This window comes from Chiloscyllium punctatum, chromosome 6 (genome assembly GCF_047496795.1).
Source record: "Chiloscyllium punctatum isolate Juve2018m chromosome 6, sChiPun1.3, whole genome shotgun sequence".
In the NCBI taxonomy this organism is placed as follows: domain Eukaryota; kingdom Metazoa; phylum Chordata; class Chondrichthyes; order Orectolobiformes; family Hemiscylliidae; genus Chiloscyllium; species Chiloscyllium punctatum.
In genome coordinates, this window is record NC_092744.1 from 30,856,908 (window position 1) to 30,878,661 (window position 21,754).

Below are 21,754 nucleotides of genomic sequence, written 5' to 3' on the forward strand. Positions count from 1 at the left end.
TAATTTGTGTTAATGAGTTTTCATTTTCTTTGTGGACCATGGAATGTATAATTGCAAGTGGAAAGTATTGTTTTGAATGCTAATGAAACAACTTACAATTGCACTTTTGGCATTTTTGGTGAGAAAAGGGATGTTTGGGAAGTACATCTATCTATTGTATACGTTGCCTTGCCAGAGTCATGTGACCTCTCTGATAATAATTACTTTTCAGTTTAGACAGCAGCCATTGAACCCTCATCTGCAACTTTGAATCACTGTAGTGGGTTGGATCTCAATCAGTGATGACACAGAGTCCAGGAAAGAGATAGAGAGCTCAGTGGCATATTGTAAAGACAACAATTCTTCCCTCAATGTCAGAAAAACAAAAGAGTTGGTCATCGACTTCAGGAAGTGGAGTGAAGGACCCCCCCTCACCCCCCAATTGTCTGTATCAATGGTGTTGAGGTGGAAGTGGTCAAGAGCTTCAAGTTCCGTGGAGTGAATATCACCAGCAATCTATCCCAGTCCATTCACATCGATGCTACAATCAAGAAAGCAGACCAATGTCTCTACTTTCTCAGAAGACTAAGGAAATTTGACATGTCCGCAATAACCCTTACCAATTTTCGTAGATGCACCATAGAAAACATCCTATTCAGAGGTATCACAGCTTGGTATGGCAATTGATCCACCCAAGATGGTAAGAAATTACACAGAGTTGTGAAAGCAGGCGAGTCCATCATGAAAACCATCCTTTCTCCCACTGACTATGTCTACACTTCCTGCTTCCTTTGGGAAAGTAGCTAACATAATCAAAGACCTCTCCCACTCCAGTTTTACTCTCTTCCATCAGGCAGAAGATATAAAAGTTTGAAAACATGTGCCAACAGATTTTAGTACAGCTTATTATCGAATTATAGAGTCCTTACAATGTGGAATCAGGCTACTCAACCCATCCTGACATTCCGAAGAACATCCCACCCAGACCCACCCCATCCCTGTAATCCTGCATTTCCCATGGCCAATCTACCTAAGCTACACATCTTTGGACTGTGGGGGAAGCCAGCACACCTGGAGGAAATTCACACAGACACAGAGAGCATGTGAGAACTCCACACAACCAGGTCACCTGAGGCTAGAATAAAGTCTAGATCTTTGGTGCTGTTATCCTGTTATCTGACTAAGGAATGTCTTTCTCATATATTAGAGTTGATCTTTCTTTGCAACTTCTCTGTAGCTCTGTATTCTGTTCTATTACCCTGATGTACTTATATAAGATATGATTTGCCTGATTACACAAAACAATATTTTTCACTGTAGCTTGATATATGTGACAACAATAAATCAAACCAAAATCTTTTCAAAAGAAGAGTTAACAAAATATTATATTTGAATACTCGCAAACAATTGTACAGCAATTGTGGGTCTACCCAAAGCATATGGACTGCAGTGGTTCAAGAAGGTACTTTCTCAACGGCATTTAAGAACAGGCAATAATTGCTGGCCATGCCAGTAAAACCCATGTTCTACTGGAAAAGAAATGCACACAACAAAGATTATTCCCATCAATTCTGATTATCAGCAGATATTGATGATGAGTGGGCAGGAAATGGAGAGATAGCATCAATGTTGAAACATATATTTTCTTATCTTCAGGCCAAGGCCACTTATCCCTCCTGTTAGGCTGATCTCTGATTTGTTTAAATAGAACAAATGTGAGACCATGTTGCACAAGCAATTTCAACTATTGACTGAAAAGTTGGCTTTGCCATGCTTCCTATTTACGAATCATATTTATATATAGCAGTTTAACATTCTCTTTGGTGCTGATACCTTGTTGGAGGCAGTGTAACTTTTATACCCACAAATCAGTATGGAACTGCTGCACATTGCTTTCTTTATCATTCAACTGTTATATGTTAATACTGATTCACCACCAATGCCATTACTTAAGTCACTTCCAGATATTGCACTTGAGCCTATCTCTTGTGATGATCCAGACGTTCTAGCTGGTGTAGATTACTCTCTTCGTAAATTAAATGCCAACCTGACAAGTGGTCATAAATTTGCTCTTCACTATGTCTTCAAGGCTAAAGCAAAGGTAAGCAAATCGTTTACTCTAGTATTGTGTAATATTTGTATACAAGTGTAATAATATTTCTCCTTGCATGATGACATTTAAGTGCATTTTCTATTTCTTTTGGAAAACATTTTGAGCATATATATGTAAATTGTCAGGTTGTAGTTACTTTGACTGATCATCTGGAAAAAAATTATCACCCACAGCTTCCCATTACTTTGCTTCTGGTCCATATATACACTAGATAGTAGTTGAGATGAGGAATTTGCTTGTGAAAATAATATTGACAATCATATTTTACAGAGCCATACACACTGTATTAGAACTCCAATGTGCCACACCAATACAAGACACCTCTATGCCTCATCAACATCCTACCCAATGTATTATATGTCCATATTGGACCACCATGCCACATCATTGACTTACTGTTCAGTGATTCATAGCTACTTAGAATGAATTTATGTTCAGAAAGTCAGCATAAAGCAGTATCAATTTGGTGGTTTAAAACTATGGAAAGAAAGAAACAGGCAAATAATCACTGTCCTCTGTTTTACATATTGCATGCTGGCTTGCAAGGATAATAAACATAGACTTGATTTCTCTGGTCTCGTATTGGACAATAGGCAGCAAGACACTGCCACAAGTCTCAATCTATTGCAGTGTCTTTCATGCCAATCCAGTCTCCTGTGCTCAAAATTCTTCCTTAAAATGTACTTTGCCAGGTCTTCTTTGGCCATCCCCATCTTCCTTTTCTAGTGTTGACATCCATTCTATTGCTACTCTAGAATGATGTACATTTAAAAGACAGAATACATGCACTGGTAGCCTTAGCTTCTCTGTCATGACGGCCTCTGATCAGTCCTCTGGAGCCCTTCCAAAATACCTAGCTGCCTATATAAAAGGAATAGATCATGAACAGATCAGCTTGAGCTAATAGATTGACCTGCTGCTATAGTTCATGGTCTGGGTTTTATTATGACATGGGGTAACTGCCTCTGCTAATTTCAACTGGCTACACAAAAAAGATTCACCCATGCTGTAATCTGTTAACATTCGAGAGGCAAAGAATTATCCCAAAAGTCACTATTTGAAGTAAAACTTTAAGAACTGTATTCTATAAGTCTAACAGAGAATATTAACTAACAACTATTTGTAATTCCTTTCTCTGAAGCATATCTTTTATCTCCCACTCTACAATACTAGATTAGATTAGATTCCCCACAGTATGGAAACAGGCCCTTTGGCCCAACAAGTCCTCACTGACCCTCTAGGCAGAAGTGGGTACTGCAGATGCTGGAGATTACAGTCAAGATTAGAGTGGTGCTGGAAAAGCACAACAGGTCAGGCAGCATCCGAGGAGCAGGAAAATTGACATTTCAGGCAAAAGCCCTTCATCACGCTGACCCTCTGAAGAGTAACCCACCCAGACCCATTCTCCTACCTAATGTACCTATCTGGGCAATTTAGCATGACCAATTCACCTGACCTGCACATCTTTGGATTGTGGGAGGAAACCAGAATACCCAAAGGAAGCCCTGGCAGACATGGGGAGAATGTGCAAACTCCACACAGACAATCACCCGAGGCTGGAATGGAACCTGGGTCCCTAGCGCTGTGAGGCAGAAGTGCTAACCACTGTGCCACCAACTAGTCCAATAAAAATCTCAAATAAGATTTACAAAAAAAAATTTCAAAACCAGTCAGCATTTCCAAGTGTCCTCTATAAATTTTCCATTGTAGATTCTCTCTCCAAGTCAGCCTTGATATTCTGCTGCACAATCTTATAGACAGCTACTACTCAGAGAGCTATTCTGCTGGCAGTCTGTACTTGTTGGTGGCTTGGCAATTCTTCCCCAGTTGTTCAATTTTTTCTTGTTTTGTACCCCAAAACATTGGATCGTTTCATTGGTTTACTATTTTCAAAATACTAAATTCAAATTTGATTGGAGTTTGGTGTCTTGGCGCATAATTTAAACTGATTGGCCGAATTTGAACTTGTTTTTGTCTCATTGCAACCCAGCTACAGCTCGCTGTTTAGACCATAAGACCATAAGACCATAAGACATAGGAGTGGAAGTAAGGCCATTCGGCCCATCGAGTCCACTCCGCCATACAATCATGGCTGATGGGCATTTCAACTCCACTTACCCGCATTCTCCCCGTAGCCCTTAATTCCTCAAGACAACAAGAATCTATCAATCTCTGCCTTGAAGACATTTAGTGTCCCGGCCTCCACTGCACTCTGCGGCATTGAATTCCACAGGCCAACCACTCTCTGGCTGAAGAAATGTCTCCGCATTTCTGTTCTGAACTGACCCCCTCTAATTTGGTCAAATATCTAATTTGACCAAATGTTACATTGTTACCTTGTTCAGAATACTTTGTGCTCGCCAGAAATTTCAGCTCCCTTAATAGTACAGTGCACCCACAACTTTGTAACAGTTTTCAGTTCAAATTACATTTGTTCGTCAGTTTAACTTGAATGGATTTGAAGCTACTTTTATCCTATGGTGGTTTTACCATCCTTTCATGGTCTTACAATTATTCTATCATATTTCCCTGCTCCTTTAGTGGGGTGGCACAGTGGGTCAGTGGTTAGCACTGCTGCCTCACAGCACCAGGGGCTCAGCTTCAATTCCAGCTTCGGGTGACTGTCTGTGTGGAGTTTACACGTTCTCTCTGTGTCTGTGTGGGTTTCCTCCCATGGTCCAAAGATGTGCAAGTTAGGTGAATTGGCCATGCTAAATTGCCCATTGTGTTTTTATGTTAGTCAAAGGGAAATGGGTTTGGGTGGGTTATTCTCCGGAGGGTTGGTGTGGACTTGTTGGGCTGAAGGGCTTGTTTCCACACTGTAGGGAATCTCATCTTTAGTCATTCCCCTCCAAACGGAAAATATATCACTGTCGAGGAAGGGAGATGAAAATGACCCAGTCTAAGAAATCTTTTGATATTTGTGTCATGTCAGTCAGGAGTGGTAGACAGACTGAATGGTCAACTTATGGAGCCTGTCTAAAATACAATTAACTGGGACCTGCTAGTTATAAACTGACCTTTTACTGCTAGTTGCACTGATGTCAGACAGAGATGAAAAATGTTCCCTCTCTGAGGGTTCAGTGTCTTTGGAATTCCTTCCTCAAAAAGATAGTAGCTGCAGAACCTTTATATATTTTTAAGGCTGATTACCAAGGGGCTGAAATGGGTGATAAGCAGAAATATAGAACTGAAGTTAAAATCACATCAGGCACAATCTTGTTGAATGGCAGAACAAGCTCGAAGGGGTGAGTATCCAATTCCTGTTCTTTATCTTTAAGTTCATATTTAACTTGAGCATCAAAGCCAGCAAACCTTAATGTGGTTGCTTTTAGATGCCCACTGAACTGATCTATTAAGTTATAGTTAACTGCAGCAAAATCTGTCAAACGGAAATAATCCAGACGTTTCAGATGGCATCAAGCAGGATAGCTAAAACGGTAATGGCACACATGCCCTTGTCAAACCTGCAATGTCGTCTTTATTAACATCTAAAGGCCTGTACCAAAACTGGGAGAACTATTACACAGAGAAGTCAAATGTCAGTCTGACATAGTCATTTTCAAGAACCATGCCTTACAGACACATCTCAGACACCACTATCACTGTGCGTGGATATGTTGTGTCTAATCGATAGAGGAGACCCATTAGAGTTGGTGGCACAATAGTATGCAGTTGGGAGGGAGTTGCCCTGGGAGTCATGCACATCTTTTCTGGACTTCATAGCATCTTGGGCAAACATGGGTAAGGAAATATCCTGAATATTACCACCTGCACGACTGCCATGCCCCTCAGTTGCTGAATCAGTTTTCCTCCATGTTGAACAACAGTTCGAGAATGCATTGAGGCGGAAAGCACACAGAATATACACTAGGTGGGACAAGTTCTCGAAGCAAAGAAAATCTAAGCTCAGTTATAACAGAAGCTCCAGGAAAAGGCCACCAGATTTTCAAGGCCAGGTGTTGAAGCTACTACAAAATTAATCTCTATAGGATTGACAGAAAAGGAATTCTCCATGGTGCACGTTCTACGAAATGTATTGCTGGGATTAATGGATTTGTATTTTACTATGTGTTTTCAAATGTTTAAATATACATTATTTGTAAATAACTTGGTTGAATCTATTTTACCTTCATTGTTTTGTGTAATAGACGTTTGATTTATTGCTAAAACCAAAACCACAGCATTGCACGTTTGCATTTGTGAAAAAACAACTTTTTGGTAAACCCAGAAAAATAAAATATGATCTGTCAAGCTAGATTTCAGTCAGGGTCTGACTTGTCCAGCAATAACACCAGTTGGGATTGTAACAGTATCGGTATGTACTTGTACATCGTTCTGACTTGGAAATATATTACCATTCCTTCAGTTTTGTGGAGTCACAATCCTGGAACTCACTCTCTAATGCTTTATGAGTCTCTCTACACCAAATGGACTGCAGCAATAGCTCCCCATGATTTTCTCAAGGACAACTAGGAATTAGCTATAAATTCTGGCTCAACCAATGGTGTTCACATTTCATGAATGGACCAAACAAAACTCACATTTCCTCCAAATTGTACTCCACCTCTCATTTCATCAAGATGTTCATGTTGTTGTTTCTCATTTCAAATGGTCCAAAGTTCCATGGAAATAATCCTTTACTTTCAAACTTAATACTTTCCTTTACTTAATTTAATCCCAAGGTACAGATTCCTACAATCTGTGGGCATGATAGCACAGTGGTTAGAGCACTGCTGCCTCACAGCACCAGGGACCCAAGTTCGATTCCACCCTTGGGTGACTGTCTTTGGGGAGTGTTCACATTCTCTCTGTGTTTGCATGGGTTTGTTCTGGTTTCTTCCCACAGTTCAAAGGTGTGCAAGTTAGGAATATTGGCCATGCTGAATTGCCCTTAGTGTCTATGATTATGTGGGTTATCCATGGTTATAGGAATGGCTGGGTCTGAGTGGGATGTTCTTCAGAGGGATGATGTGTATTTGATGGGCATATGGTCTACTTCTACACTGGAGGGATTCCATGAAGTAATCAATGTGAAAGATGTACCAAAACAAGGGTATTTTGGAAATAGTCACCATAACACTGTTAGATTACAACAGTTGTGGAAAAGGACAATAATAGGTCAAGAATAAAAGTTCAGGACTGGGTGAAGGCTAACCTTTCTAAGATAAGACATGATTTGGCCTAAATGGAATGGGAGCAGCTGCTAGGAAACTGTGTCAGAGCAGTGAGATGCATTTAGCAGGAAATAGTAAGACTGCAAAGCAAATATGTTCCCATAAAGACAAAGGATGGGACCCAGACTAGAGAACCCTAAATGTCAAGGGACAAAAAAGGACAGGAATAAGAAGAGTAGATTCATTCACATAGCAGAGGCTCAATATGGCTGAGTCCCAGGAGAAGCATAAAAAATACAGAGGGGAATTTAGAAAAAAAATGAGGAAATGTAAGGGAGTCATGAGAAAGCATTGGTGGCTAGAATAAAAGGAAAACAAAGGGAATTTATATATATATATCGGGAAACATCCCATTAGGGCCTATACAGGTAATCTGTGTGTGGAGCCAGAAGATCGTCCTCAATGAACACTTTACATTGGTTTTCACAATGGAGAGGGACAACACAGGCATAGATATCAGGATGGAGGAATGTTAAATAGAAGAAGAAACTAACAAAAAGAGAGAGGAGATACCAGTGAATTTGGCAGCATGTCAAATGGACATATCCATTGTTCTTGGTTGAGACGTATTCCAGGCTAATGAATGAGACATGGAAGGACATTTCAGGGACCCTAATAGTAATTTTGAAGTCCTTTCAGGTAAGTTGCCAGAGGATTGGAAGTTTGCAAATGTCATCCCATTATTAGGATGGGATAAGCCAGGACATTACAGGCCTAGTCAGCAGTGGGGGAGTTTAGAATGAATTTCTGAGGACAGACTGCACCTGGAGAGGCACAGATTAACAAGGACACTCAGCATGGATTTATTACAGGAAGGTCTTTTTTGGCAAATTTGATCAAATGTTTGAGGATGTAACCAGTGGTGTTGATGAAGGTAATGCATTTGATATGGTCTACATGGATTTTAGCAAGGTTTCCATTAAGATCCCACATGGCAAACTGGACAAGAAAAGTAAGAGTCCATGGGATTCAGAGCAAAGTGGCATGCTGAATCCAAAATTAGTAGTGAGGCAGGAAGCACAAGGTGATTGTTGAAAGATGTTTCTGTGATTGAAAATCTGTTTTCAGTAGGGTTCAGCAAGACATGCTCCTTCGGCTCTGCTGCTCATGGTGCACATTGATAACTTGAATGCAAATGTAAGAGGTTGACACAACCACTTTCACGGTGGTAAGTAGTAAGGGGTTAACATTCAACTGCAGTAAAATTTCCATGATTGGTCAAGTGGGGAGGTCAGTGGCAAATAGTACTCAACCCAGAAAAATGTGAGGTCATGCACTTGGTGAGTGCTAACAAAGCAAAGGATTAGACTGACTGACAGGACCCTAGTGAGTATCAAAGGTCAGAGGGACCTTGGTGTGCACATCTACAGATCCCTCAAGGTGGTTAAGGCAGCATAGGGATACTTGCCTTTATTTGCTAAGGCATGGATCAGTGAAGCTTGTGAGGGAACCTGAATGAAGTGTGGTTCACAGAGATGTTGCTTAGGAAGGTACATTTCCTTCAGTAGGGGGATCAATAATCAGGAAACATAGATTTAAGCCAGTCAGTAGAAGGCTAAGAGGATAGTTGAGGAGGAAAAATGCTTTCACCTAGAGGGTGGTGGGAGTTTAGCTGCCTGAAAGAGTGGTTGAGTCAGAAATTAGCCTAACATTTAGGCAGTATTTACATATTCACTTGCATTGCCACAGCCTCAGGACTGTGGACCAAGAGCTGGAAAATGGTATTAGAGTAACTAATCTTTGTGGATTAGTGTGGACATGATGTGTTAAATGGCGTCCATCTATACTGTAAATAGTTACGAGTCTATAAAGATATTTCCCACTTAACATTTAAATGCTTGAAAATCCCCTTCCATGATTATACTATGTTACTACAGTGGGCATTTAATTCTCCAGGAACTAGTCTAAAGCTAGTTTCAGCTCCCAGTAGCCTTCTTTCTTTTTCTTATTATAGTCCTTCAACTTCGAACCCTCAAACTGACTTTCATGGTAAGCATTATGCTGGAGATAGATCCGTCTAGCCAAAGCTAGATTAATCTACCAGCCTCAATTCAAATCTTCTGACCCTCGCTTCTTCAATCTGAATGCAAGTTCCAACCTGAATTCTGCTGACTGTGTCTAACTCTCTGCTCTCTTTCACAGATCCTTACAAACTGACATGTCCGATAAATTCAGAAGTAACATAAGAAAACCCTCTAAGTCAATCCTTCAACAGCCATTTATAGTCTGTTCTCCTCTCACAAGCCTATCTCAATAGCATGTGCATGGTTAAAAATCACACAACATCAGGTTATAATCCAACAGGTTTACTTCTAAATAAACTGTTGAACTTTAACCTGATAATGTGTGATTTTTAACTTTGTCCATCCCACATCCAACACCGGCATCTCCACATCATGTGCATGGTGCGATGAGATTTTTGTAAGTCATGGTGATGACACTGATCACATGACTCAGACATCAGTAAAATAGCAGTGACCAGTCTAGAACAAGCACAAGAGAAAGAACTTAGACTCTGTTTTATACAAGTGTAAATAATACATAAGGATTTGAAGTAGAGGTAGAAGTAAGGAGCAAGTATCCTCAGGGACAGTGTACATGCAGGCACCCACAGTCCAGAGATATTCCAGATTGGTATCTCAACATGCAAGTAACAGTACTGGTTTAAAGCACAGGATAAAGCAACATGAACTGATATGTCTTGTCTAATGGTTGAAAAATAAATTAAGCTGTCTTAATAAAAATAAGCTGTCTTTCCAGCTCCTAACTTCATTTAATCTCCAGTTAAACAGCCACTTTAAGTATAACCATGTATAAAGCTTTACATTCCGATAAGACCAGGATACCAATAGTTTACACAATATTAGCACAACTAGTCTCCTCATTGTGGCTGTGTTCGCTGAGCTGGGAATTTGTGTTGCAGACGTTTCCATATAGTTTGCTGTATAATTTCTATTATTTCGACAGGTCTATGGATGAGTATATTAAATTAGGAGTTAGAATAAGATCATTGATTGTATCAATATTTTCAAACCTTGATGAACTCAAAATGTTACAAGCAGGTTCTATATGAATTCAATTTCATTGTTTAAACTGAAGCATCAAGAATACTTATTGACATAAATCTGTTATTCACAGGAATTACAAGGAAAAATATATAGTATTGATTATTTTATCCAAGAAACAGATTGCCCTGTTGGAAATGAAGCAATCTGGAAAGAATGCAACATTAGACCACGTGCAGAAGCTGTAAGTTTTCTGATTATTAACTCTGAAAACACCATCAGCAAATATTTACAACTATTACAAAATTGTTTGATTAAAATACATCTCATTCCAAACAGTGCTGAGTTATAGGTTACAGCAGCATGTTGACACAATGTAGGCTTTAATTAAAATTCAGACTTTGGTGTTCCTTATATGTAAATTGCAACTTTTTTCTTAATTCTGATACTTGTTTTTAGACTATGGGTCACTGTAAGTTGAAAACGTTCATCGAAAAACTCAGAGAAATAGCTGAAATAACCGAATATAACTGCACAATAAATTCAGGTATGATAAACTACTAAATGCAATATAGTGTATGTTTTAAGTATAAGTTATATCTCATTTTCAGGTGCATAATCAATAATTCACAAGCTAGAAGGATCTAAATGGATCCAAAGGGTTACATCTGGATACTTTGGGAAAGCTTGTACTTTCTGTCATACCCTCAGATGATCACCTATTCTGAACAATCATTTTCAGGCTGACTGCCTTGCTGGCAGCAGGCTAGTGAAGTGACTGAGTATTCCTTAGAAGTCAAGAGAACATATAAGTGCAGATCAGATGATTGGTCAGAATGCAAAAAAAAAACAGAGAATAACTAGAAAGTTAATCAGGATTAATAAATTAGAGCATAAGAAGAAGCCAGAAGTGTTTTAAAAAAAAAGACAGCAAGGGTTTCTAGTGGAATCTAAAGAGGAACAAAAATGCTAAATGAATGTTGGTCCTCTACTATGAGGATACAGGGTTAATAGTATATAACAAAGAAATGGTGGATATAATGAATAAATGTTATGCTTCCATCACTCTAGAGGAGACACAAAATATCACAGCAATATCAACAAATTAGGTTAAAGAAAAAGCATGTAAGGACTGTGCTTTTTAAAGTGTGTTTTGTTTTAAACAACACCATGGACTGTAATGAGTCCTTTAAAATCAGTGTTTAAAAGGGTGGCTGTATATTTTTAAAGCCAGTAACCTCACTCTCACTGCAACATCATGTGAACATTTGTACAAACAAGCAGTAATTAAAGGTTGAAATGCAGTTGACTTGGATCCAACTGAGTGTTCTGGTGCAGCTCTGGTTGGCAACAAGAAGTTGATTGGTGTATGGACTAGTGACCAGTTATCAATGACAAAGACCATTTTCCTGCCAACACTTTGAGATGAGTTCTCAAATAAATGAACAGTTGGAACAATTACCAATAGAGGGTGCAAAGGGTTCAATGCTTCTTGTTGTCTGCAGCCAAAACTAACTTGAAATCTGAAGAAAACCAAATTATCTTCCTGTAATAGTTGTGTAAACTGTGAATTTTAACTGATAAGTCAGAAGCAGTTTTATAAGTGAATCAGCCACCTTGTATCTCTTACTAATCAGTGGAAGCATCCAGAGAAAGACAATGAAAGATTACTAGCAGAAGGATCATAAAGCTCATCTCAGTCACAGAACCAATGAACAAAGACTACTGATCTGTCTTCCTAGTTTGTCTCCCCACTGCCTAATAACCTAGTTTCCCTGTTCATTTGTCTGTCTGTACATAAAGTGGAGTTTATAAGGGGATTTATGAGGGGATTAGACCTTTAATTCATGGTATTGATGGTTTCTAACTGTTTACCTGTAACTAGATTCCAATTATTTGAAATAACTAGTACATTAGTATGTTGGACAGAAACCTGATCCATGTTTTCTATCAACTATGGTTTGAATGTCAGCCAAATTGGGAATGATTACATAGTTTATAAAATTTTTAATTTGTGATTCCTCTGGAAAAAGCAGGGCTCAATTTCCAGCATGGCATCCCAATGAGGTATAATAAGAGGAACTTGATGAAATCCTAATCACGAGGGAAGGTATAAATGGCAAACTGGCAGAGCTGGAGATTATTAAGTCTCTGGGTCCAAATGGAAACAGGAAGCTGTGGGCCAGTCATTACAGCTCACTGGAATAGCATGTCGGGAATTGAGCTACATCTCAAACGTCAATAATTGTTTGTTCAAACAAGTGTTTATATGATGCCATGCATGAGTGTCTTTGAAGGAATTGTATGAGCTCTGGATTATGGGAGTTGAAAAGTGTGGTGCTGGGAAAGCACAGCAACTCATGCAGTATCCGAGGATTAGAAGAGTCGATGTTTCGGGCATAAGCCCTTCATCAGGATTCTTGATGAAGGTCTTATGCCTGAAATGTCGACTCTCCTGCCCCTTGGATGCTGCCTGATCTGCTGTGCTTTTCCAGTGCCACACTTTTCGACTTTGATCTCCAGCATCTGCAGTCCTCGCTTCTCCTAGTCTCTGCATTATGGGAGTCAATCAATGCACTACATTGTGATTCCCAGAAGGCATTTGACATAGATCTTCATAGAACATTATTGCACAAAGTAGGAGCTCATGGCACTGGGGCTAACATACCAATGACAGACAGAAGATTGGGTGGCTGGCTGGCAGGTAGAAAACAGAGAGTATGTACATATATGAGTCAGATTCATAATTGGCAGCTTGGGATAATTGGGGACCTGCAGAGGGCTGTGCTGTGCCCTCAACATTTTACAATTTAATGCAATGACTTAGATGAAGGGTTTGAAGGCATGGTGGTAAAGCACATTAATGACACAAAGGTAAATAGGAACGTATGTAAGTTAGTTTCATCTGAAAACAGACCTTCAAGCTCAGTGAGCTAACTTACATACTTATCACCAACCTGAGCTACAAATCTTCTCAAAAATCGCAACAAATAGGAATATTTGTGGATTGCTAGCCTTTTTTATGAAGGGAAGTGAAAATAAGAGTAAGGACATAATGCTTTAGTTATAGAGTATTAGCGAGATCACATCTTGAATATTGTGTATAGTTTTGGTCTCCTTATTTAAGAATGTAAATACATTGGGCATAGTTCATAAGAGTTTTACTAGACTGATAATGAGCAGATTGTTTTATAAGGAAAAATTGGACCATCTGGTTTGTTTTCAGTCAGTAGTGGAGTTCCACAGGGATCAGTGTTGGGACCACAATTATTCACATTATACAATAACAATCTGGATAAAGTAACTGATGGCATTGTAAGTTTGCAGATAACACAAAGACAAGGGGATGGGCAGGAAGTGTTGGGGAAGTGGGGAGGCTGCAGAGGACTTGGACAGCTGAGGAGCGTGAGCAAAGAAGGGGCAGTTGAAATATAATATGTGAGGTTGTGCACTTTGGTAGGAAGAATAGAGGTGTAGATTATTTTGAAAATGGGGAAAGGCTTTGGAAATCTGAAACACAAAGGGGCTTAGGAGTCCTCATTCAGGATTCTCAAAAGGTTAAGAAGCAGGTTCAGTTGGCAGACAGGGAGGTAAATGCAATGTCAGCATTCATTTCAAGAGGGCTAGAATACAAGAGCAGAGACAGTACAAGGCATTGGGAGTATTGTGACTAGTTCTGGGTCCCATATCTAAGGAAGAATATGATAGTGATGGAGGGAGTACAGAGGAAATTTACAAGATTGATCCTGAGGATGAAGGGCTTGTCATATGAGGAGCAGTAGAGGATTCTGGATCTGTACTCTGTGGAGTTTAGAAGGATGAGGGGGGATCTGGTTAAAATGTACGGAATACTGAGAGGTCTGAATAGAGCGGACATGAAGAAAATGTTTCCATTAGTAGAAGAAACTGGGATTCTAGGGCACAGCCTCAGAGTGAAGGGACAACCTTTAGAACTAAAATGGGAAGGAATTTCAGAAGGCAGTTAATCTGTGGAACTCATAGTCAGAGAATGATGTGAAGGCCAAGACATTGAGTGTATTTAAGACAAAGATAGATAGGTTCTTGATTATCAAGAGGACCAAGGGTTATGGGGAGAAGGCAGGAAGATGAGGTTGAGAAACATATGAATCATGATCGAGTAGCAGAATAGACTCGATGAGTCAAATGGCCTAATTCTGCTCTTATGCCTAATAGTCTTCGGGAGATCAGAAGAGCAAGGGTGATTTGTTTAAGGTTCTAAGATCCTGAATGGATCTTGACATAGTGGGTGCAGGAAGGATGTTTCCTTGAGTTAGAACTAGGGTGCATGGTTTACGATTAGGGATCACCCTTTTAGGACAGTGATGAGAGAAACTTTATTTATCTCTCAAACATCTGTGTGTCTTTGGAAATCTTTACTTCAGAATGTTGTAGAAGTCGGTTCATTGAAATAATTTTAAGGTAGAGTTTGACGGATTCTTAGTTGATAAAGCGTGGTGCTGTAAAATAGCACAACAGGTCAGGCAGCATCCAAAGAGCAGGCGAGGCAACGTTTTGGGCTTGACCCTTCTTCAGGACTGGGGCAGGGGAAGGGGACTGAGAGATACCTAGTGAGTGGAACTAGGGGAAAGGTAGGTGGAATGGTAATAGGTGGATGAAGGTAGGAAGTGACGATGAAGTGACGGTGGGAAGAGTGGGGTAGATAGGTGAGAATGAAGATGGACAGGTAGGTCAGGTCAAGAGAGTAGATCTGAGTCGGAGGATTGGATCTGGGATGGGTATGGGGAGAAGAGATTTGGAAACTCATGAATTCAATGTTCATACAGGGTGGTTGTAGGCTCCCGAGGGGGAAGATGAGGTGTTCCTCCTCCAATTTGCAGGTGGCCTTGTGTAGGAGGAAGAGGAGGCCCAGAATGGATATGTCCTCAGGAAGTGGAAAGAGGAGTTGAAATGGATGGCCACTGGAAGGTGGGGTTGTTTGATGTGTAAGGACCAGAGATGTTCCCTGAACCATTCTGTAGGTTTGTGCTCGGTCTCTCTGATGTACAGAAGACCACATTGAGAGCACCAAATGAAATAAATTATGTTGGAGGATGTACAAGTAAATCTCTTTGAGGCTTTGGACAGGGGTGAGGGGAGAGATGCGGGTGCATGTTTCACACCTCTTATGGTGGTTTGGGAAGATACCAGGTGTGGAGGGGATTAATGGGGAGTGTGGACCTTACAAGGCAATCATGGAGGGAACGATCCATATGGAATGCAGATAAGGGTGGGGAGGGAAGTATATTTTTGGTGGTGGGGTCTGACTATAGGTGGTGAAAATGACAGAGGATGATGCGTGGAATTTGATGATTACTCGGGTGGAATGTGAGGACCAGAAGGATTCTTTCCTTATTGAAGTTGTTGGTGGGGGGGGGGGGGGTGGGCTTCGAGAATGGAGGTGCAAGAAATGGAGGACATGTGATTGAGGGCTTTTTGATCACAGGGCAGGGACAATTACAGTCCTTGAAGTAAGAACAGATTTGTTGCAGACAGAGGAATTGAGAGCATGGGATTGGGTTTTAACAGGGAGGAGGGTGGTGGGAGGAGGAGGTGTAGTCAAGGTAACTATGGGAGAGGGTGGGTTTGTAGTAGATATCAGTGTGGAGTTGGTCACTGAAGACAAAGAAGAAGATGTCCAGGAAGGGGAGGGAAGTGTCGGAGATGAACCGGGTGAATTTGAGGTTGTGATGGAAGGTGTTGATCTGGTAAATTAATTGTTAAAGCTCCTCATGGGAGCATGAGACAAGCTCTTGCCTTTTAAGGGAATCAAAAGTATCAGATGGCTGGGAATTTGTAATTTGGACCTTAAGCAGATCTGCCATGATTTTATTGAATGGTGCAGCAGGCTTGAGGGGCGGAGTGACCTATTTCAGCTCCTATTTTGTTTGTTTGTAAGGAAACATATGACAAAACAACAAATAGAAGCTGAAATAGGTCATTTGACTCCTTAAGCAGCACAGTAGCTCAGTGGTTAGCACTGTTGCCTCACAGCTCCAAGGACCCTGGTTTGATTCCAGCCTCAGGTGACTATCTGTGTGGAGTTTGCACATTATCTTCATGTCTGCATGGGTTTCTTCTGGGTGCTTTGGTTTCCTCCCAAAATCCAAAGATGTGCAGGTTAGGTGAATTGGCCATGCTAAATTGCTATAGTGTTCAGGGATGTGTAGGTTAGGTGCATTAGTCAGGGGTAAATATAGGGTAGGGAAATTGGTCTGGGTGGGTTACCCTTCAGAGGGTTGGTGTTAGGCTAAAGGGCCTGTTTCCACACTGTGGGGATTCTACAAAGCTTGCTTTGCCATTCAGTAAGTTCATGGCTAATATGGTCTAGACTTTAACTTCACTTTCTTCCCTGTTCTCTCAAACTGTTGGTTCCCCTATAGTTCTATCTCAGTTTTGAATACTTTTAATAGCATAGCCTCCCAAATCTCTGGGATGGAGAAATAAAAATAGTCACAATACTGTGAGAAAATAAATTCCTGCTCAGTCTGTCTTAAGTGGATAACTTATTCTGAAACTGTCTCTTAGTTCTTTAATTAAAAAGTGTTTGTCTTCTGGGGTGGCACAGTGGCTCAGTGATTAGCACTGCTGCCTCACAGCACCAGGGTCCCAGGCTCGATTCCAGCCTTGGGCAACTGTCTGTGTGGAGTTTGCACATTCTGTCTGTGTTTGTGCGGGTTTCTTCTGGGTGCTCCAGTTTCCTCCCACAATCACAATGATGTGCAGGTCAGGTGAATTGGCCATGCTAAATTGCCCATAGTGCTAGGTGCTTTAGTCAGAGGGAAATGGATCTGGGTGGGTTACTCTTCGGAGGGTCGGTTTGGGCTGAAGGGCCTGTTTCCACAGTGTAGGGAATCTGATCTAATCAAACTGCTTCACCGTCCTTCCATCAGAACTGGGGAACACCTTAATATTTTAGGGTCTCACCACACTTCGGATTCACTAACCTTTTATGTTGGTCCAACAGATTTCCTGAGATTGTGCTTCATAACTTATGGAAACTGATGTAAATTCTATCCCTTTTGCTAAAATTGTGGAGAATGAACCAAACTCAGATGCTTTGAGCAGGGAGAATTGTACAAATTAAACCAAACTAAAAGCCCTAAATGTAACAGAAATAATGGAACATGTTACCTATAGATGATATATTACAAACACTGGGAATAGTTTGGAACATATTTTGGTTTTCAAATTTATTTAGAACATGGAACAGCTTACCTCAGAAAATGGTGGAAGCAAATCCATAATAGAATTTAGAAATAAAGTTGATTAGTTTTATGAAGTAACACTTTGCAAGTCATGGGGAAAGGAGAGAGAAATAAGAATAAGTGAAAAGTCCTTTCAGGAAATCATAATGGGGGTGATGGACTAAATAACATTGTATGATTTTTAAGGCTGGCAGGTGGGACTAGATTGGGTTGGGATATCTGGTCGGCATGGACGGGTTGGACTGAAGGGTCTGTTTCCATGCTGTACATCTCTATGACTCTATTATGAATAGTTTTATCTGTTTGGCTGTATACTAATTGTTTGTGTCATTGTTCCATAGGGAATAGGCCACGACCTCCATGTCCTGGATGTCCAAGACATCAGCTAGACCACCCCAAATTAAATGAAATAATTGCTCTTGCTGTAGCAAAGTTTAACGCAGAGAGCAACTATACAAATTACTTTCAGCATGACATTGTATTCACGTTCACTTATCAGGTTAGACCTTTCTTCGCAAGAATGTCAACAATTAATGTAGTTTTTTTTTGTTTTCTGAGAGATCTGATTCTGATCATCTTTTGGATCTTCCTATTTCCCAGCTAAGCAGGAGACTCCAGCTCAATCCAGAGTCAAGACTAACCATGAACATGATGTAAATTACACTCTACATTGCTGTAAAACAAAAGGAACCATTCAATAGTTCCATTGGCGCCCAGTAAATCAGCTTCATAATAAATTGAACTTTTTTGGTATGAAAATCTTTGCAAAACTACCAAAGATAGTTTTGGTATCTTTGCCAAGGTGCTTAAGAATATTAACATATTTTGATGTTCTTCCCCAGCCCAGCATACTTGGTGGAATCTGCAAAGCTATAGGCAGCACCAAGTATAGGTAGCATAAATAACAGTTAAAAAGGCTTGTAATAGGATGAATGTCTTTTAGTATTTAACAGATTTTGCATTTAATCTGTAAATAGAGCTCCAGACTATCTGCTGGTACACATGAGGTCTGTGCACCCTGGCCATCACCAGCTCACTATCTGCAAAACTATAATCATGGTGTCTGGCTCAGTTAAGCCCCTTCATATCTCCAAAGTAAATTGTAAAATTATCTCAAGTGCTGGGATCTACTACCACTTTTTGTCTGCTTGCTGTCTTGAGAAAATTCAACTTCACATGATTTGGGTGTTTCAAAGGCCTAGATACTCACCTTCTCAAACTGTTGATTTATGTCAAATTTGCCTTTGAACTCATATCGTTTTCTTCCACATTTTCTGCAGTATTTTTAAACAGCCAGTAAAATATAAATGTGGAGGCAAAATGTGGGCCATTCTAATGATAATTATATACAATAATGATACATTGCACTGAAATTTTGCATAAATAAAATTATTTTTTTAAACAGCTGGTGGCTGGAATGAAGTATGAATTGAACTTTACAATTCAGGAAACTGAATGCAGCAAGGAGGATTCTAATATTAGAGCTGCCAATTGTGATGCAAAGGCTGACGGTGAAAAAGTGAGTAACTTTTAAACATTAAACCTGCTTCACTTCTCCTTATGAATACCTCACAGATCACTCACATGCAAGACAGTTTCAAACATCAGAATTGTCTTTGGTTTAATTTTTTTTCAACTGTCAGTAGTTAACATGACACAGTTCATGGTATCCTTCAATAAGGGAGAAAGGTCAAAGAGTAGCCATGACAACCTGCCTAACCTCACTGCCCAAATGGCTGTAACCACAGTCCAGGTTCCAATTTTAAACAGGCCTTTCCTCTGGTTATTTTGAGTACACACTGGGCAGTTCTTCATTAATCTTTGAGTAATGCTCACCCTGTGGGCCATTGATGCCTGATGTGCTGATCCTGCCTTTAGAGATAAGTGCAGTGTCAGTGAGTGAATTGCAATCTGTGAGTTTGAGAATGAGTAAAGCTGTCTCTTCATTAACATTTTTTAAAAAATCACACAATACCAGGCTATAGTCCAACAGGTTTATTTGGAAGACTGGCTTTCGGAGTGCTGCTCCTTCTTCAGATGACGCAGAATTTATAGCAAAAGGTAAGTGCTATGTAACTGAAATGATATATTAAACAAACTTGGATTGTTGTAAAGTCTTTCCTCTTTTAGAATGGGTTGCAGGTTTCAGTTCATTAATATGTAAATCTCAGAATTTATTTTAAGTCATATTCTTGAAATAAATTAAGATTTCGTAACAAAAGGTGTTGTCTCAGCTCAGACAATGCATTAGAGGTGTGAGGTTAGAGTCTGGCTGTATCCCAATCTTGAGTCAGACAGGTTCTATTTCCAAAGTGGAATTTACAAAATATTTAATGGATTGACAGCCTGCAGATTGTGCATTTTTTGGTTTCATCATACAATCATACCCCACTGTTTCACAAACCTGCAACCCATTCTAAAAGATGAAAGACTTTACAACAATCCAAGTTTGTTTAATATATCATTTCAGTTACATAGCACTTACCTTTTGCTATAAATTCTGTGTCTTATGATCTTATGCTCCACAATCACCTGATGAAGGAGCAGCGCTCCAAAAGCTAGTGCTTCCAAATAAACCTGGTGTTGTATGATTTTTAACTTTGTCCATGCCAGTCCAATACCAACACCTCCACTTTATTATCACTATCTTCGACCTTGTTTTCCCCAGTGTCAGGTCAGACTGCAGCACTTGGATTATGGTAAGCAAGAAACACATACTTACACCATCTAATGTTTATAAGTGAGGAAAGATTGTAGCACAAGAATGTGAGAACTATGAAATCAAATATTCCCGGTCCCTTGCACATTTTATGTAATCCTACAAAATGTTCTCCCTCAGGTGTTTATCAATTCCCTTTTGAAAGTCACATTTGAATCTGCCTCCATTACTCTTTTGAGTAGTGAATTCCAGATCATAATCACTTGCTACTTCATAAAACATTTTCTCATGTTACCTTATCTTTTCTTAACAATCACCTTAAACCTGTGCTTCTGGTTAGATTAGATTACTTACAGTGTGGAAACAGGCCCTTCGGCCCAACAAGTCCACACCGCCCCGCCGAAGCGTAACCCACCCATACCCCTCCATCTACATTTACATTTACCCCTTACCTAACACTATGGGCAATTTAGCATGGCCAATTCACCTGGCCTGCACATCTTTGGACTGTGGGAGGAAACCGAAGCACCCAGAGGAAACCCACGCAGACATGGGGAGAATGTGCAAACTCCCGGGTTTGAACCCGGGTCTCAGGCGCTGTGAGGCAGCAGTGCTAACCACTGTGCCACTGTGCCGCCCACTAAGAGGTTCTCTACCCTCTTTGCAAAAGGAACAGTTTTGTCTATTTACTGCCCTTTCGAACATGCTTCCCACTCTTCTCTTAAGTGTCCCTTTACTATGGAGAACATTCTGCACCTAGTCAATCCCTCTAACAAATGTCCCTTATATCTCTGACATTCATTTAAATATTTTTCACAGCCTATTTAAGGGCCTGACTTTCCTGCTAAAGTACAATGCTCAGAAATGGAAACAATCTCTGCATGAGTCTGAATATGTTTTAAAAAAGGCTTATTGTAATTTTGTTCCTTTTGTATCTGCCTCAAAGCCCAGGATCTCATTGCCTTTTAAAACTTGTTTCCCAAACTTCATATTACCTTCTACAAATTGTGTATACATCCCCTACATTTCTGATTTCTGCCACTGCATCTCTATTAACCTATTCTTCAATGTAATTTGCCAATTCAGTTTAGCCAGCTATCTTTCATATCTTCGAAACTGCCCTGATTTAAAATTTTTAAAAGGTCTTGGTCCCTCTCCTCTCTCCCTCAAGCTGAAACTTCAATTAATAATGATAGCTGCTATTCCAAGGGCATCTTCACTATGAGATCACTTAATTAATCCTCTCTCATTAAACAATTCCTGATCTACTATAAACTGCTCTCTGATCAGCTCTAGAACTTGCTGTTCTAAGGAGCAATCCTGAGAATATTCCATGAACTCCTCATCTAGGCTGTCAATATGTTGGTTAAAATCTCCAATAGTGATCACTACTATTTTCCAACAAGCTCTCACTTTTCCTTTATGCCCCATCCTACTGTCTGTTTATTGTTAGGGGGCCCATATTTCCACCAATGTATTCTTGCTTTATCATTTTGCATTTCGACCTCAGCTGTTTTCACATCTTGGTGTTCTGAATTTGGATCATCCTCCCTGTTGCACTAATACAATCATTCACAAATGGAGTCACCTTCCAT

General features: G+C 40.0%; 1 protein-coding gene across 1 annotated transcript in view; it reads left to right on the plus strand.

The window, feature by feature from the left end:
- Nucleotides 1-1,707: 1,707 nt before the first annotated feature.
- Nucleotides 1,708-21,754, plus strand: part of LOC140478834 (kininogen-like) — a 29,883-nt gene continuing 9,836 nt past the window's right edge. Inside the window, exons 1-5 of the mRNA XM_072572285.1 lie at nucleotides 1,708-2,080; nucleotides 10,408-10,518; nucleotides 10,734-10,821; nucleotides 17,842-17,999; nucleotides 18,906-19,019. Of these exons, the coding sequence (XP_072428386.1) occupies nucleotides 1,853-2,080; nucleotides 10,408-10,518; nucleotides 10,734-10,821; nucleotides 17,842-17,999; nucleotides 18,906-19,019 (699 nt within the window). The 5' untranslated portion in view covers nucleotides 1,708-1,852. The remainder of the gene's footprint in view (nucleotides 2,081-10,407; nucleotides 10,519-10,733; nucleotides 10,822-17,841; nucleotides 18,000-18,905; nucleotides 19,020-21,754) is intronic.